The sequence below is a fragment of the Pelobates fuscus genome, chromosome 13 (genome assembly GCF_036172605.1).
Source record: "Pelobates fuscus isolate aPelFus1 chromosome 13, aPelFus1.pri, whole genome shotgun sequence".
NCBI classification, from domain to species: Eukaryota; Metazoa; Chordata; class Amphibia; order Anura; family Pelobatidae; genus Pelobates; species Pelobates fuscus.
This window is the reverse complement of record NC_086329.1, coordinates 43,036,507-43,053,388: the sequence shown is the minus strand read 5'-3', so window position 1 is coordinate 43,053,388 and position 16,882 is coordinate 43,036,507. Positions and strand designations below refer to the sequence as shown.

At 41.9% G+C, this 16,882-nt stretch overlaps 1 protein-coding gene across 1 annotated transcript; it reads right to left on the bottom strand.

Moving 5' to 3' along the window:
- Positions 1 to 49: 49 nt before the first annotated feature.
- LOC134582367 (epithelial cell adhesion molecule-like) lies at positions 50 to 16,848 on the bottom strand. Its single transcript, XM_063438943.1, has 9 exons — positions 16,289 to 16,848; positions 10,976 to 11,146; positions 10,016 to 10,262; positions 9,050 to 9,121; positions 6,461 to 6,521; positions 3,895 to 3,996; positions 1,266 to 1,448; positions 828 to 881; positions 50 to 127 (listed from the first exon to the last, which is right to left on the bottom strand). Exons 1-9 carry the CDS (start codon positions 16,365 to 16,367, stop codon positions 68 to 70), a joined length of 1,029 nt encoding a protein of 342 aa, XP_063295013.1. The 5' UTR covers positions 16,368 to 16,848; the 3' UTR covers positions 50 to 67.
- Positions 16,849 to 16,882: the final 34 nt, after the last annotated feature.

Sequence of the window (16,882 nt, the reverse complement as noted above, 5' to 3'; positions counted from 1 at the left end):
ACAGAATATAACAAATTACCAGATTTTGTGGGTGATACACAGACTAGAATCATGGTGTAATTTCACTTTAATCATAATACCGTAGTCCTTCTCTCTGGGCCAAATTATAATCTTCCAGCTCTTGACCCTGGAACATTGGAGAGTATCAAAAAAACGAAAACATTAATCTATATAGCCTTGCAAATACAATCTCCCTAAAATAATAACAGGGATTTATACTATTGCTGATAAAATAAACTCACTTGGGAAGAAAGGGCTACGTACATGATAAAAGAAAAGTCAAAGAACCACAACTCCCATGATTCTCAGCCTTGCATTTATATAATCCTGGGAGTTGTAGTTCAGCAACATTAGTTTTAAAATAAACTACTAAAGGAGTTGGAGGCTACTGAACCAGAGCAGCAAATTCCTCCCAGTCTATTCTGCCACTGGTGAGGATTGGTGAGTCATTGAATAATGCAATTTGATTGGTGTCTAACAAGCCAATCACAGAAATGTAGTATTGGCTCTATTAGCAAATAATTCCTACATTTTCCTCTGCTCTTTGTAACTATCTAAATCAGATAGCTGGTGCAGCTCATTGTATTGGTTACAATATCATGCACAAACCAGTACTACAACCACTACAATAAGCTGTACTGGATATTGTGCTGCGACTGGAGTGTCCTTTTCAGTAGTCTATTTTTTGGGAAGTGAGTTATGTGTAGTTTTAGCAGTGGTTTTGTTTTGTTTTTTGACACAATGTATTGTGAAGTATCTATTACGTATCCTAAAAACCTCTCCATAATGCATCCTACCACACATTCCTAACGCTGTAAATGTCTCACCTCAATGACTTCAAACTGAATCCGCTCTTGTTCTGCTTTTCTTTGAACAACAACCTGTATTGAAAGCAACAATTAGGTATGCATCTCCCTCTAAATTAAACAAACATGAACTACACAAAGATGGAGTCTAAGTGCCATAACTGCTACACGCTGTGTATTTTCCAGGTGTCCCCCAGGTTCCAGTTTACCACATTCTAATATTGCTTAACAACATGTCATATCTCGGGGACATTAACACTAGCTTAATAGCACTATAACCACTGCATTAGCATGTAGTGGTTATGATGCTTGGATTGCCACTTAACTGTCCTGTGATGATTAGTGAGGAGGATCTACATTAGTGAAGTTTTGGATATTATTCATGCCATGTAGTATGAGTCCTTAAAACCGCATCCCAAATAAATGTCCTAAAGACAAACCCCAACATGCTATACTTACAAACACTGCAATCCCTGTGAGAATGGCCAGCGCGATGATGATGATAATGGCAGCAAATCCTGGAGATATGGTCTTCATGTTGATACGGGGAGGCTCATTGTCAAAGAAAAGAACTCTGATGGATTCTTGATCCACCTCCACATTCCGACCATCCAGGACCACTGTGAATTTACTCTGTTTAAGCTGAAAAGAGAGTTTATAAACTTAACTTCAAGGCTGTTCCGAGATCAGCAGATATGCAAAGATTTACTAAACTTTATAGCCACCTCTTTTCCTTGAGAACAAACAATACTGTTTAAGATGACCCAGAAATACAACTACTTTCACCATAACTTGTATGATCCTGATATTGCAGCACCTAGCTTGGTTATAAGAGGGGTTTTCATACAGCAGGGCTCAACGTTTTTTACATCACAAACACCTCTTTTCCTTAAAGGGGCATCTCTATGGAGAAAGGCTGATTGGCCAGGGCTGTGTTTGGGGTGTGCTGGTTAAAAACACCATCTGCCCCCCACCCCCAAATATCACCACTTCTAGCTGGTGTTTTCAACACTATATGGTCAGCAATACAGGCTTGTGTTCCTTTAACTAACACTCCTCAAAGCTCAAATTTCTATACAGCTATTAGCATGTAAATTGAAGGCAAAATTGCAACAAAGTAAAATCCAATACATTTAAGACAAAAAGGGTAAGAATGTCAAACCCCACAGCTATTGTAAACGAATTGGCCTATTATAGCTCCCTTTACAATCTAGAGTCCAACCCATTTTATGCACATCCCAATGTATCATCCATAGCATAAGTTATGAAGGATCATAGTTTGCCTCAATTAACCGATTCTAAGAAAATGATGTTGGAATCCTCTATATTGGAAGACGAGGGAAGCCCCATAATGCATCCCTCAAACTTTAGACCAATCTCATTGCTCAACACAGACCTGAACCTGTATGCAATATTGATAGATTCCAAGCTCAGAACTGTTCTCCCAGATATTGTATATCCAGTAGGCAGGATTTATACCCCACCGTCCGGCATTAAACTACATCTGTCACTTAACTATAAAAGCTGTTAAGGTACTGTACAAAAGGGGGAATAGCCCTTGAAAAAAATAAAACACAACTTCTTACAATGCACATAAACAATAGAAACATCCAAGCGGGAGATAAACAACAATATTCCTTATCATTAACCCCTTAAGGACACATGACATGTGTGACATGTCATGATTCCCTTTTATTCCAGAAGTTTGGTCCTTAAGGGGTTAATAAATTATTATATGTTTGATTTATCTGCTTATAAGTTATTTTATTATAGGAAGCAGAGGTGTGTTAATTGGTGGTTGCTGCACAGCTGGCCAGCAATAGTGAGTAACAGTTGGACATAGTAATGGCTTTATTTACTTTTCCCTCAATCACAGGGTCCCGTTTGCTTGTAGGCAGCTGTCTGCTAGGGCACATGTTGTGAAAATACAAACCCTGTCTAAACTGCGTTCGTTGTGTAATTATATATGCATTCAACTGTGAATCCAGTTGATTAATATATTCCCCCCATTAACTAAACTCTTAAATCTTTGTAGCTAAAGCATTATTTCTTTGTAGGCAGAAAGGATCCCCGTGATTCTGACAACTACCGTAGAGATGATCAGAGAGGTGAGGACTAGATTTTCAAGTGGTTTGACAAAAAAAAAAAAAGTTGTCTCAATCTGGCTTCAAAAAAAGCCTAACTCTCCACTTGAAAATGTATTTTTTTATCGAGCCAAAATATTTTAACGGGGTAGCAGTATAAAGCTTTGCCTAATTGCCGATAACACGTTTGGTGCTACCACATTGATACAGGCTTACTTTCCCAATCCTATGATGCTGAGTGGGTTAAAAGTGATTCTGCAATCCAAACAAATATTTTTGCCAGATAATTGGTGGCACAAGGGATTGGGCTTTGGGTGCCGTGTAGACACTCCTGTTTTTTGAGAAACTGCTTGATAATCTGTTTTCACCTTTATTTCGATTCCTTCTGTTTAAAAAATAAGATTGTGATGTCCCGTAGCGTGTCGAACCTATTTTTTTTAATTTAGGTGTGTATGTTGCCGTATTGTGCTTGTGTTATTTACACTGCAGTTGCTTTGTATTGTTGTATTTGTGTGTATATGAGCTATTATATTGTTCATGAGTAGTTGGTGATATTGTGTATGATACCCATGAAAGTGGGCTGCATATGGGGGCTGCTTGTGGAATTGTGTGTGTGGATGGAAATGTCACTGTGTATTTGGTAGTGTGTGTATGTGAGGGGCTGTTTGGGGGTATTGCATGTGAGAGGCTGCGTGTGTGGTTGTGTGCATGTACGTGGATTGTTAGTGGTTTTACATTTGTGTGGATTGTAAGTATGTCTGTGTGTGGGCTGTTCATATTATTTGTATGTTGAGAACTGTCCTTCACCACCTTTTCGTATTAGCAGATATCTGAAGTTTCACTGGGACTCCTGATAGGCCAGACCCTGTTTGGCTCCAGCAGCCTTGAGTGCCGTGCGTGGCACACGTGCCATAGGTTGCCTACCCCTGACCTAGATCATTGCCTTAGCAGTTCATTACAACTCTAATTACATATCAGTCCAGATTGAAATTCTTGTTACATACCTCACGTTCAATGTAATAAGCAACAGTTGCAATGTCCACCGGCTCCTTTGTCACATTCGTAGAAAATAACTTCATTGTAACTTTGTGAGTCATTTCATTAACCTTAATAAAACAACACATAATTAGCACATTTGTAGTTGCACAAGTGACACTGATTACCTAATAGCCATTTACTGTTGGAAACGTTCCTTATGAAGGAACAATGTGTGCCTAGGGTTAATGAGAAAATTGTTGGCAAGGAAAAATAGATATATTTTTACAAACAATCTTCCTTAGAATGTTAGCTCATTTGGCAGGGCCCTAAGCACCTTCTGTTCCTGCACGTCCAACTTGTCTTGCAGCAACTACTTGTATTGTACAGCACTGCAGACATTGTAGGAGCTTTATAAATAAATAATCTCCAATTTATATTTTAAGTTATTGTTTCATTTCAAATCCAACATATTGGTGTAAAGAGCAATTTGTGGGCTGATCGGTGCACTTTGCGAACGTCAAAAATAAATTCCACTAAGACAGGGGTAGACGACTGTAACGGCACCCCCAGGCATAAAAGGGTTAAACCGCCGTTTAGTAGATCTTCCAGAGACACAAGCACAGCTACTGCAAGCACAGCTACTGTAGACACCAATACACCAAACCGGAGAAGCATGCTTTAAACAGATGAATGCCGTAAACAGCTGAACCGGAACCATACGAATGCTGTAAACAGCCAAATAGGAAAAACCATACAAATAGGTTTACACTCCTAGCAGTCAAACTGGAACAGCATACAGTAAATCCCCCAAAGAACGAGACAAAGCTCCGTGTTGAGGGTCAAGCAGTGAACAGCCAGAGCTGTGGGTTTATTGTTCTTATATACACATTAGTACCACCCACAGGGTTTTGGAAAACAACCAATAAACACGTACAATACACTCAGACACTCCCACACAAAATCCTCCCCTCTGCCGGTGATACAATTACCTTACACAATGGGTAATGTAATTATCAAAGGCAGAGAAATACAGTTTTTCCCCATTATTCATAACTTTAAAAGTATGCATCACATTCACATAAAACTTACTTTCAGAATCAGCATACTCCAAATACAAACATACGTCAAAATCATACAAATTGGTCCAGTGGTTCAAAAGATAGATTGTAGTCCTTTGTGACCAAATGAACACATGGCAGCAAAAGACAATAAAATACATAAAAATATATAACTGCAGCCATTGCATAAAACAGGTACATTCAACATATCCCCAGATAGCTTAGATCTGAGCGTACATTATTACTGAATGGCGCTCAGATCTCATACATACAGTTCAATTGCCATGGAGCCAAAGTCTTTCACATAGTCTTTCATTATACGAATGGGCTCCATGGCATAGCTATCTGGGGTATCACTATTCAAATAGGGCAGGTACCGAAGGACCCGGCTTTCATGTCTTTGCAGGGGAAAATCACGCTTTTTAACATGGGGCCATAGTCCAGAGGCAACAGTCGGGCAACCAGGCTTCTCCAATGCAATGTGGCGAGATTGGTCTCGTCACAACGACCTTCGGCACTCCAGATGTTTTGGACTACATCTCCCTTAATGCTTTGCCAGCAATAAGAGTGCGAGAGCATTATGGGAGATGATGTCCGTAAAGTGCTGTAGTTTGCCACCCCTGCTCTAAGATATAAAAGAATGGGTGGATTGCAACTGTAACATTTATATAGGTGTTCAAATTATATGGGGTTAATCACTAAACAGTGATCCGTGGAATACTGTGTTTTATGTTTAAGCAATATAAATGATAACAGCTGAATAGAAAAATCTAAGACAAATCTAGAAATACAAAAATCTCATCCACTTTAGACTAGATTTTTCGTTCTTCAACTTGTTTCGTTCTTCGTTCTTTCATCTCTCCAAAATTTGTCATTAAAGGGAGTGAGAGAGTGATGCAATATTTAGTTTTATTTTATGAATTTGTTTATTAAAGGTACACTATAGTCACTAGAACTACTACAGCTTAATGTAGTTGTTCTGGTGAGTATAGTTTGTGCCTGCAGGCTTTTTAATGTAAACACTGCCACTTAGACGGCCACTAGAGGTAATTCCTCGGTCAGTGCTGGCTGAACTTTCCCCATAGAGATGCATTGATTCAGTGCATCACTAGGAGGAGATAATGACTGGCCAGGGCGGTGTTTGACTCCACCCCGGCCTCATTGGCGGACGTCTTTAGAATTGACGATCTCAGCCAATCTGATTGGATTTGCTTAGATTGTCAATTCTGATGATGTCAGTCAAGGAGGCAGATCGGACGGGGCTAACACAAGGTGCTGAAAATAAACCAAGTTTTCTCCCTATTTAAGGGATAGACGGGCAGCTAAATAGTGTTTGTAATACTATATCGTCAGGAATACACGTTTGTGTTCCTGACCCTATAGTGTTCCTTTAAGGAAGAAAACCCTCAAAGTATGTTTTTCATTTATCACCCATAGTGCCAGTCAGATAATGACCAGCTGTATTAAGCATGCTTGACAATGTTAAGAAAGCAATAATCAAAGAATAGGGAATCTGATAACATTGCATACTTACTGTTATTTGTAGGATCTGCGGAGTTTTCAAGGTAAATTGTGACACTTTATTGATCAGGTTCCTGAAAGGTTTGTTAAAGAAAACAAAATCAAGATAATTATTTAAAAGTTTAAGTTACAAGAAGCAAATATTCATCAAGATAAATAATCAGAGCTTTAAACAACATGCAGAGAGCAAACCGCAAAAATCTATCCACATAGGATGCTGCTGGAGGTGCTGTTGGAAGTTAAGTAACAGAATGGTTTGACAGGCCACAAAATCTACATTCTATAATCTGTATTCTGTTACAGATTGATTAAACAAATCAGCAGTTGTTGAGATATAATAATTATTTTGTTCTTTCAGCCACAGAAACTCATGATGCTAGGTCTCTTTAAAAGAGCATTTCAATCACTATAAACACTGCAGCCCACTATAGTGGTTGTAGTGCCAAGAGAACCATGCCTCCCCTCTCCCCCCAATCCCCGCACCCCACAGTAAAGTAGTGAAACCATTTAATAATACATAGAAACATAGAATGTGATGGCAGATCAGAACCATTCGGCCCATCTAGTCTGCCCAATTTTTTAATACTATCATTAGTCCCTGGCCTTATCTTATAGTTAGGATAGCCTTATACATATCCAGGACCGGACTGGGAAGAAAATTCGGCCCGGGCATTTTTTAATTACAGCGGCCCACTAAAAAGGGGGCGGGGCCAGATAGGGTGTGTTTTGTCATCACCAATGACAAGCACGTCCCATCACAAAGTGAGCATGTTGGTTCAATGCTCTTCCAGGGTAGACCATGCGCAGAGCTCTGCTAAAGAGCTCTGGCATGAGAAAAAGACCCTGTATTTGTTCTGCACAGCGCAAGCAAATTTAATAACATACTTGCACTGTGTTTGCTTGAAATTTGTCTCTGGTGTCTCCATAGTTGGGATACCAGGAGACAAAAATGCTAGGAAAGCATATTGTGCAGTGTGTGTGAGGGTGTGTGTAAGGTGTGTAGTGTGTGTGCGAGAGGAGTGCAGTGTGTGTGAGTGACGGGTGCTGTGTTTGCGTGAGGGTGCTATGTGGGTAAGGGTGTTGTGTGTGTGATGGTGCAGTGTGTGTGATCGGGTGCTGTGTTTGCATCAGGGTGCTATGTGCGTGTGAGGAAGCTGTGTGTGAGGGTGCAGTGTGTGCATGTGAGGAAGCTGTGAGTGTCAGGGGTGCAGTGTGTGTGAGTGAGGGTGCTGTGAGTGTCAGGGGTGCAGTGTGTGTGCTGTGAGTGTTAGGAGTGCAGTGTGTGTGTGTGTGCTGTGAGTGTTAGGGGTGCAGTGTGTGTGTGTGTGTGTGCTGTGAGTGTTAGGGGTGCAGTGTGTGTGTTTGTGTGAGTGAGGGTGCTGTGATTGTTAGGGGTGCAGGGTGTCTGAATAAGTGAGGCTGCTGTGACCTGTATGATTATTTCCCCCCTCCCTGCTTACCTTATGCTCCGAATCTCGCGAGAGGAACCCGGCGGAGCTGCAAGTTAGAGCTCCGCCGGGTTCCTCTGCTGGCAGGCTGGCTCCCTCCCTCTCTCCCCGCCTGCGGCCGCAATATCCTGCATGTGGGCCGGTGAGGGAGATCTTTGATCTCCCCACCGGCCCGCCATGGACTACTGCAGGGCCGGCGCTCAGATAGTGCCGGCCCTGCAAAGACTGGCAGGGTAGATCCTGTGATCTCCCTGCCGGCCTCGGCCCCTGGCCACCGCGGCCCACCGGGCGTTTGCCCGGTGTGCCCGATGGCCAGTCCAGGCCTGTGCCTATCCCACGCATGCTTAAACTCCTTTACTGTGTTAACCTCTACCACTTCAGCTGGAAGGCTACTATGCATCCACTACTCTCTCAGTAAAGTAATACTGATATTTTTAAACCTTTGCCCCACTAATGTAAGACTATGCCCTCTTGTTGTGGTAGTTTTTCTTCTTTCAAATATACTCTCCTTCTTTACTGTGTTGATTACCTTTATGTATTTAAAGGGAATCAACACGGTAAAGGAGGAGACTATATTTATTGGCTTGACAACTTACCTGGGGTTTGACAGGCACCCACCACCTCTGCTGCCAGAAGCTCTGCCACTGAGCTAAATCTGGTTATGCAAGGCCGCGTTTGTTGGCTTAGAGCACTCACTGGCGCTCTCAGTAGATAAGCTGTCCCTGGATGGCAGGGCTTAGCTCAGTGAAGCCAACAAAAGCATGGGAAGCAGCAAAGGGTGCCCTCCAGACCCCAGACAAAATGGCAAACCATTCTTAACCCCTTAAGGACCAAACTTCTGGAATAAAAGGGGATCATGACGTGTCACACATGTCATGTGTCCTTAAGGGGTTAAACAGTTTGGCTATAACTGTGGGAGGGCACCAGGAAGCTATAGGGTCTTTTTTTCCTATAATATTCTTTTCCTCCGAGTCCCATAGCAGTACCATGAAGTCAACAGCATTCTGGGGAAATTTAAAATGTGTCATGAAAAATATGCACAAATATTTTAAAAATATGTTGGAAAAAAATAAATAAAAAAAAAAAGTTATCAAACAATACTGTTTTTTAAACGTTTTGCGATGCAGTATGGAAGGAGTATGGGGATGACTGACCTGCGCAAATGATCTTCTTTTCCCTTGAGGAAAGCAAAGTCTGCTTTAAAGATAAAATCAATTTGTATCAGGCTGAAACGAGAGAGATCAATTAATAAATTAAAGTTAAAAACCCCCCAAAAAAACAATGTTTATCCCCTTAAGGATGGAGGCTGTTTTACAAGTTCTGAACCAAAACAAAATCTGGAATTTAAGTGCACCCACATTTATGATATATAGTTGTGTTCAGAAAACACAGGGCTTTCATTTCACATCAAATATTTATTTGTGAAACATAATGTAAAATGAATAAAATATAAAGAAGTGTGAGAAATTAAGAAATGTTATTTTCCAAGTTCTGCATGCAATTATAACTGTGAATGTCATAATACTATTAGCGTTTACTGCAATAAAATACACAAATCTGTGTTCAGCGATGCCTCACGAACACAACAGTAGCCCCCATATATTGGGTTTTATGGGGTTTTGGAAACTTACAGGGTCAAATAGAGGGCTTGCAAATTAAATTCTCTGCACTTTCTGTCTGGATTGTCAGACAGTCCCCCAATACATAATAAAATCACATATGTAAAAATAATACTGTAAAAAAATAAAAACTGTATATATATATATACACACACACACACATACATACACACACACACACGTGTTATATTACATTGTGGTGGCAATATTTTCCTCTATATATATTTTTTCCTGTATGCTCACAGAGTGTCCCATTGGGAGCCACACACACAGTTATCATGAGTGTTAATTAAAGAATGTACAGCTGTACTAAGCAGGCTTGAGCAGCTCCCATTAAAAAACAAAAAAACTGATACTATTTCAGTTACTTTATTAACAAGGTACACATCACTGGGGAAAAAGAAAGTTAAATAGACTGCAAAACAGAGACATAAATAGATTAAAATGTATGATTTGCCAAATATAGATGCTTGCTGTATCAAATTAAGAGACAGTACTTACTGAACTGCCACAAGCTTTTCACACTTTGGGTCATCACTAGTCTTATCTGTGACACGTACTCCGGCGCTGTCCACACACCAGCAAAGATTGGAGTCTTCGTCGCATTGTTTAGCCTTGAAGGCTCCACTGGGCTCACATTCTGGATCATACACGTTGTCAACCTCTGGCCTTCCACGACCCGGACGGCTCTGTCCACTCCGACTCTTGTGCAGCATTTCAAGGTGCATCAGCCGACACTTTGGGGTCACTGCGAAGGGAGAGTGCAGACAAATAGAATAATTAAGTTCTGGTTTGTGTGTATAAATACAGACGTTGTTCTACATTGCTAGCGATTACAGAAAGAGTAAAGCAGCGGTGCCCAAAAGGTAGAACCCCAGATGTTGTATAACTACAACTCACACGATGCTTTGCGTGCCTTTTGTACAGGCTTCCCCAAACTCCGTCCCTCCAGATGTTGCTGAACTACAACTCCCATGATTCTATGAATTAAATAGATAGGCTGGGAATCATGAAAGTTGTAGTTCAGCAAAATCTGGAGGGCCAGGGTTTGGGGAAGCCTGCTTTAGAATGACAAAGCATCTTAGAAGTTGTAATTATAAAACATCTGGGGATCTGCCTTTTCGGCACCCCTGGAGTAAAGGGTCAAGACTATGACTTGGTCATTAAAAAGACTGTGCAAAGAACTCAGTTTGGCCAAATGAGATTTCAGCAGTGGGGGAATATAAAAGAAAATGTGGAATTCTCTGTCTGGGGAGGTTGGGTTGTTACATTCTGATTTGGTTATTTAAAATATTAAATTGCAATTTTCTAAGCAAACAAAGAAATACAGTTAATTGCATTAGCAAGTATAATTACAATTAAAAATAGCATCTTGGGTTTGTCCATATGAAGCAAATGATCTAAAGTAGAAGATTTTTAAGTCAATGTTAACATTCCAGTTAATGATAAATAACTACTCACACTGGTTACAGTTGACCGTCAAATTGTCATATCCACTGTAGACGGCTTCACAGGTCCCACAGCGATTTAGGTGACAAGTGACATATTCATTATACTGGCAAGAAGCGTCTTCACAAACTTCGTTATATTCACAATCTTCGTGAGCTGGTCTGGCGTCCGGACACTCGTCATCTTCAGTGCATTGATTTATGGAAACCAAAAAATAAACCCAATAAATAGCATTGAAATTCTTCCAAAACTGTAATAAAAATGTCTATTTTATGTTTCCCACATAGCAAGCCCTAGCTCATTTTGTGTTTGTGTGATCACACATTTACATTGGAAGTTCTATAAGAACCACTATTGAACTAGCTTCCCCACAATGCTTTGCCAGCCTTACAGACAAAACATTTGCTGATAAAATGTATTCCTTCATATGTGTTGGACAAAATACATGAATAAAAACAAAAAAATACAACTTTTATTAGAACTACAATACTATGGACCTCAATAACATCAATCTGATGAGTTTAAGAGCTAAGAGTACTAGAAGATTGGATCTAAGATGAACAAGATTGTGCAGCCTAAGACCCAAAATGAAAGATAACATTAATTGGAGAAACACCAAACCTATGGTACAATTACATAAATGGAGAACTGGGGTTTAACCTACCAAGAAGGCATTTATCTTCCTACAGGGTGAATTAATGCACAGAGTGCATATCTAGACAGAGGCAGAAGCAGGAACAGCAAGTAAGCCTTCCCCATTGTAAATAACAGTCTAACCTCGCTACTAATGGAGCAACAAGAGGATTCATAATCTATAGCAGGCATAGGCAACCTTCGGCACTCCAGATGTTTTGGACTCCTCCTCCCGTGATGCTTTGCCAGCATTATGGGTGTAAGAGCATTATGGGGGATGTAGTTAACAACATCTGGCGTGCCGAAGGTTGCCTATGCCTGATCTATAGTGTGTTTGACAAATTAAACAGTAGGGGGAGCTGTAGCAATCTAAAACTGTAGCCTGCTGTATGATCTTTATAACATTAGGAGTTACAATATGTCCTGGGTTCCTGCTCTTCCTTTAATTCGTATTGACTCTGGGGTAGTTTGTTGTTTTGTTCTGATCTAATGTACGTCTTTACTGTTAATGTTTAGTGCCCTGTATTCACTAACAGCTACGTCAGTCAAAGGTTTGCGACACTAGAGATATAAGCTATGTTTAGCAGTACATACTTAGTGTTTCAGAGGAATCTAACGGTTCCTTGCTTGCCCACAAACCATACATTGAATTAGTCAGGCTGTTCTACTAAACGCCAAAACTGAACTTTAAAGGGTAACTATAGCCACCAAAACAATGTTAGCTGAATGAAGCAGTTTTGGTGTGTAGATTGTGCCCCTGTAATCTCACTGCTCAATTCACCGCCATTTAGGAGTTAAATCACTTTGTTTCTGTTTATACAGCCCTAGCCACACCTCCCTTGGCTGTGACTGACACAGCCTGCATGAAAACAAAATGGTTTCATGTTCAATCAGATGTTACTTACTTTAAAAGATTGCCTCTTCTGCTCTGTAATTGAACTTTAAGAATGCTTAACAGGAGGTTCCTGCAGGGTCTAGCAAGTTATTAGCAGAGCAGGAGATAAGAAATTCTAAATTAAACCATTTGCAATGAAAAAAGCAAACGTTATGTGACTCTTTACAGGAAGTGTTTAGAAAGGCTGTGTAAGTCACATGCATGAAGGTGTGCCTTGGGCTGCATAAACAAAGTGATTTAACTGCTAAATGGAAAAAAATTGACCAGTGAGACTGCAGGGATATGATCTAAACACCAAAACTGCTTCATTAAAGGGACTCTCCAGTGCCAGGAAAACAAACCCGTTTTCCTGACACTAGAGCAGGGGTAGGCAACCTTTTAGCAGCACTGTGCCGATATAGGATTGTGATGTCCCGTAGCGTGCCGATCCTCAGGCCCGTCGCTACCAGGCAAGCTAACCAAGCAATTGCTTGGGGCCCCGAGCTGGCCTGGGCCCCCAAGCAGGGCCGGCCATTTCTATAAGGCTGCAGCCGCCTGAGCGCTCTATAGAGAGCCTCAGGCGGCTGCAGCACTGCCTTTCTCGTCATCTCCCCTTCCCTGTAGCGTGGCCGAGCTCCTCTTCCTCCTGTCAGTCCGGCTGGGTACCACGCGGTACAGGAGATTTAGTTTCCTATTCCCGGCCGGACTGACAGGAAGTGCACCCTGAGCTCTGCCACGCTACAGGGAAGGGGAGGTGAGAAGAACATGGGGAGGGAGGGGAGGGGGAGTAAAAAGAACATAGGCGGGGGAGTAAGAAGGACACGGGGAGGGGAGTAAAAAGGACACGGGGAGGGGAATAAGAAGGACACAGGGGGAGGGGAATAAGAAGGACACAGGGGGAGGGGAATAAGAAGGACACAGGGGGAGGGGAATAAGAAGGACACAGGGAGGGTGGGAGGGGAGTAAGAAGGACATAGGGAGGGGAGTAAGAAGAACATGGGGGGAGTAGTAAGAAGAACATAGGGAGGGGGAGGAGTAAGAAGAACATAGGGAGGGGGAGGAGTAAGAAGAACATAGGGAGGGGGAGGAGTAAGAAGAACATAGGGAGGGGGAGGAGTAAGAAGAACACAGGGGGGGTGAGGAGATGAGAACACAGGGAAGGGGGAGGTGAGGAGAAAGGGAGATTAGGAGAACACAGGGAGGGGGTGAGGAGAAGGGGAGATGAAGAGAACACAGGGAGGGGTGGTGAGGAGAAGGGGAGATGAGGAGAACACAGGGAGGGGGTGAGGAGAAGGGGAGATGGGGAGAACACAGGGAGGGGGGGTGAGGAGAAGGGGAGATGAGGAGAACACAGGGAGGGGGGTGAGGAGAAGGGGAGATGAGGAGAACACAGGGAGGGGGGGTGAGGAGAAGGGGAGATGAGGAGAACACAGGGAGGGGGGTAAGGAGAAGGGGAGATGAGGAGAACACAGGGAGGGGGGTGAGGAGAAGGGGAGATGAGGAGAACACAGGGAGGGGGTGAGGAGAAGGGGAGATGAGAACACAGGGAATTTTTAATTGTTTTGAAAATTTTCAAAGTTTTATGCACATTATATTGAACAGCAGTATTTGCACTGTAAACCTTTTTTATTTATAGAAAGTGTGGGTGAACTTAAACTGTATGGCTATGCTGTCGTTCCTGTAGGCTTTGCGTGCGGGGGGGGGGGGGCGCACCATGTCCATTTTGCTTGGGGAACCCAAATTCCTTCAAACGGCCCTGCCGATCCTATTTTTTTAAATTGAGGTGTGTGTGCTGCCGTATTCTGCTTGTGTTATTTATACTGTAATTGCTTTGTATCGTTGTATTTGTGCGTATATGAGCTATTATATTGTATATGTTCATTAGTAGTTTATGGTATCGTGTATGATACATATGAATGTGGGCTGTGTATGAGGGCTGCTTGTGGAATTGTGTGTAGATGGATATGTCACATTGTGTGTTAGGTAGTGTATGGGGGCTGTTTGGGGTTTTGCACGTGAGAGGCTACATGTGGGATTTTGTGCATGTATGTAGATTGTTAGTGGTGTTGCGTTTGTGGGGATTGTGTGTATGTTTGTGTGTGGACTGTTCGTATTATTTGTATGAGGGGAGGCTTATTCTGCAGGTCCTTGTATATCTAGCAGTGTGGGTGGCTTCCCTGGGTTCCAGTGGGGACCAGCCTGGGCAGGTACAGGCCAAGGACAGGAGCTGCAACATCAGCTGTGGGCTGCTCTACTACAGTGTGGATTCCCATTCACAAGTGCTGGGAGGAAGTGATCTAAGTGCTGCAATGCATAAATTGAGGATTGTCCTTCATTACCTCTTTGTATTAGCAGATATCTGAAGTTTCACTGAGACTCCTGATAGGCCAGACCCTGTTTGGCTCTAGCAGCCTTGAGTGCCGTGGAAAGACACCTCGAGTGCCGTGCTTGGCACTAGTGCCGTAGGTTGCCTACCCCTGCACTAGAGAATCCTACAGTGCCCCCCTCCCTCCTGCCCCCCATTCCATGTTGCTGAATGAGTTAAAACCGCTTCAGACTTACCTGAATCCAGCGCCGATGTCCCTCGGCACTGGGTCAGGCTCCACCCACACTCCTCTCCCGCTGACGTCCGCCAGCGGGAGAGACCTATTGTGCATGCGCGACAATGGTCGCACACGGATTAAACCTCTCCATAGGAAAGCATTATTCACTGCTTTCCTGTGGGGATTCCGGCGATGCTGGTGGTCCTCATGCATAGCGTGAGGACGTCCAGCGTTGATTAAGTGACCAAAAACTCATTTAAGTACCCGGAAGTCCCTCTAGTGGATGTCTGATAGACAGCCACTAGAGGAAGACTTAACCCTGCAAGGTAAATATTGCAGTTTATAAAAACTGCAATAATTACACTTGCAGGGTTAAAGGTGATTGGACTTGGCACCCAGATCACTCCAATGGGCAGAAGTGGTCTTTAAGCTAAAGCTGTCTTGGTGACTATAGTGTCCCTTTAAACAATAATGTCCCTAAACATGTCCCTTCGTGGTGTAACTAGGAGCACAGCAAGGTGTTTTGCTGTGAACAGATTAGTTCTGCTTCTTCTCAGTATCAGTCATTGTTTCTCTTACAGTCCACGTTCCCTTCTCAACCCCAAATCCTACGCTACAGACAGTGGAATTGTCGGGAATTCTAATGCAAGGCCAAAATAGCCAAACTGGAAACATTCTCCAAGCCAGTTGTGTTTCCAATTTGTTTATTTTGGCCTATTTGAAATTCATGTTTAATTCCCTACATTTCACACTAACCCTCTGAAAGTATTATATAAGGCAGCTTACAAAAAATACATATTAATTTATGAAAACCATAAGGTCATTTAATACATTCAAATAGTTCAATTAGCAAATCTTACAAGATGTACAGTAAAATCTACATAAAAAGTTTAATAACAGAAACCTAAAACATACATAAAAATCAAACTGTTCAATTCTTTAAAGGACCAACAACAATTTCTGCCTCTATCAATATGTGATCTGTAAAAGTTCCATTCCATAATGGAATGCTATATAAATGTTCACAGTCATGTTGCAGATACTAAATAAGAAATGCCCATTTGGACATGAATACTTTAAGGACCAGATTATGGCGAGCAAAGGCAAATGGTCTGTGAGCTGATAAAGCAATAAACGTAACAATCAAAATAAACTAAAAAGCATAACTTGTCTAGGGTTGTAATACGTTTTGTAATAAAAACACACCAACAAATATCTTAGGCAACTTACAAGGTCTTATCTTAACCATCAGCAAGGGAACGGACATTTACCCACCTGGAACAGGGGAGACCCTTACGAAAGACCCCACAATCAGCAGAAAAAGGAAAAAGCAGGGGAAATGGTCCTTTTCCATATGGATTTCCACCTGAAAAAAAAGTAATACAAAACAAAGACCCTCTCTCCTTCCTAATGATCAAAGTTTAAACCTCCCTCTGTTCCAGTTGGTTGGAAGCAAGTTTTGCAATTATACCCAGAGGCCATGCACTGTGAGCACACATATCTTAAAGTAAAGAGAGGGTCAGCCAGTGACATTGAAATCACCGAAAGCTGGGAGTCGGTTGCATCTGCAAAAGATCCCCTGCATTCAGTATATTACAATATGCAGGATTAAAACACAAACAGAATGCCCTAATCTGAACACGATTCCAGAGCAGCTCCCTCCTTCGACTAACAAATATACAATTATTTTTATTTAGAAAATCCACAGTGCCGGATACATTGAGTTAAAGGTATAACAAAAACACTCAATTTGATAGATCATAACTAGAGACACTCTAGAATCATGCCTATCAGTGCTGGATACATTGAGTTAAAGGTATAACAAAAACACTCAATTTGATAGACCGAAACGAGAGACGCTCTAGAATC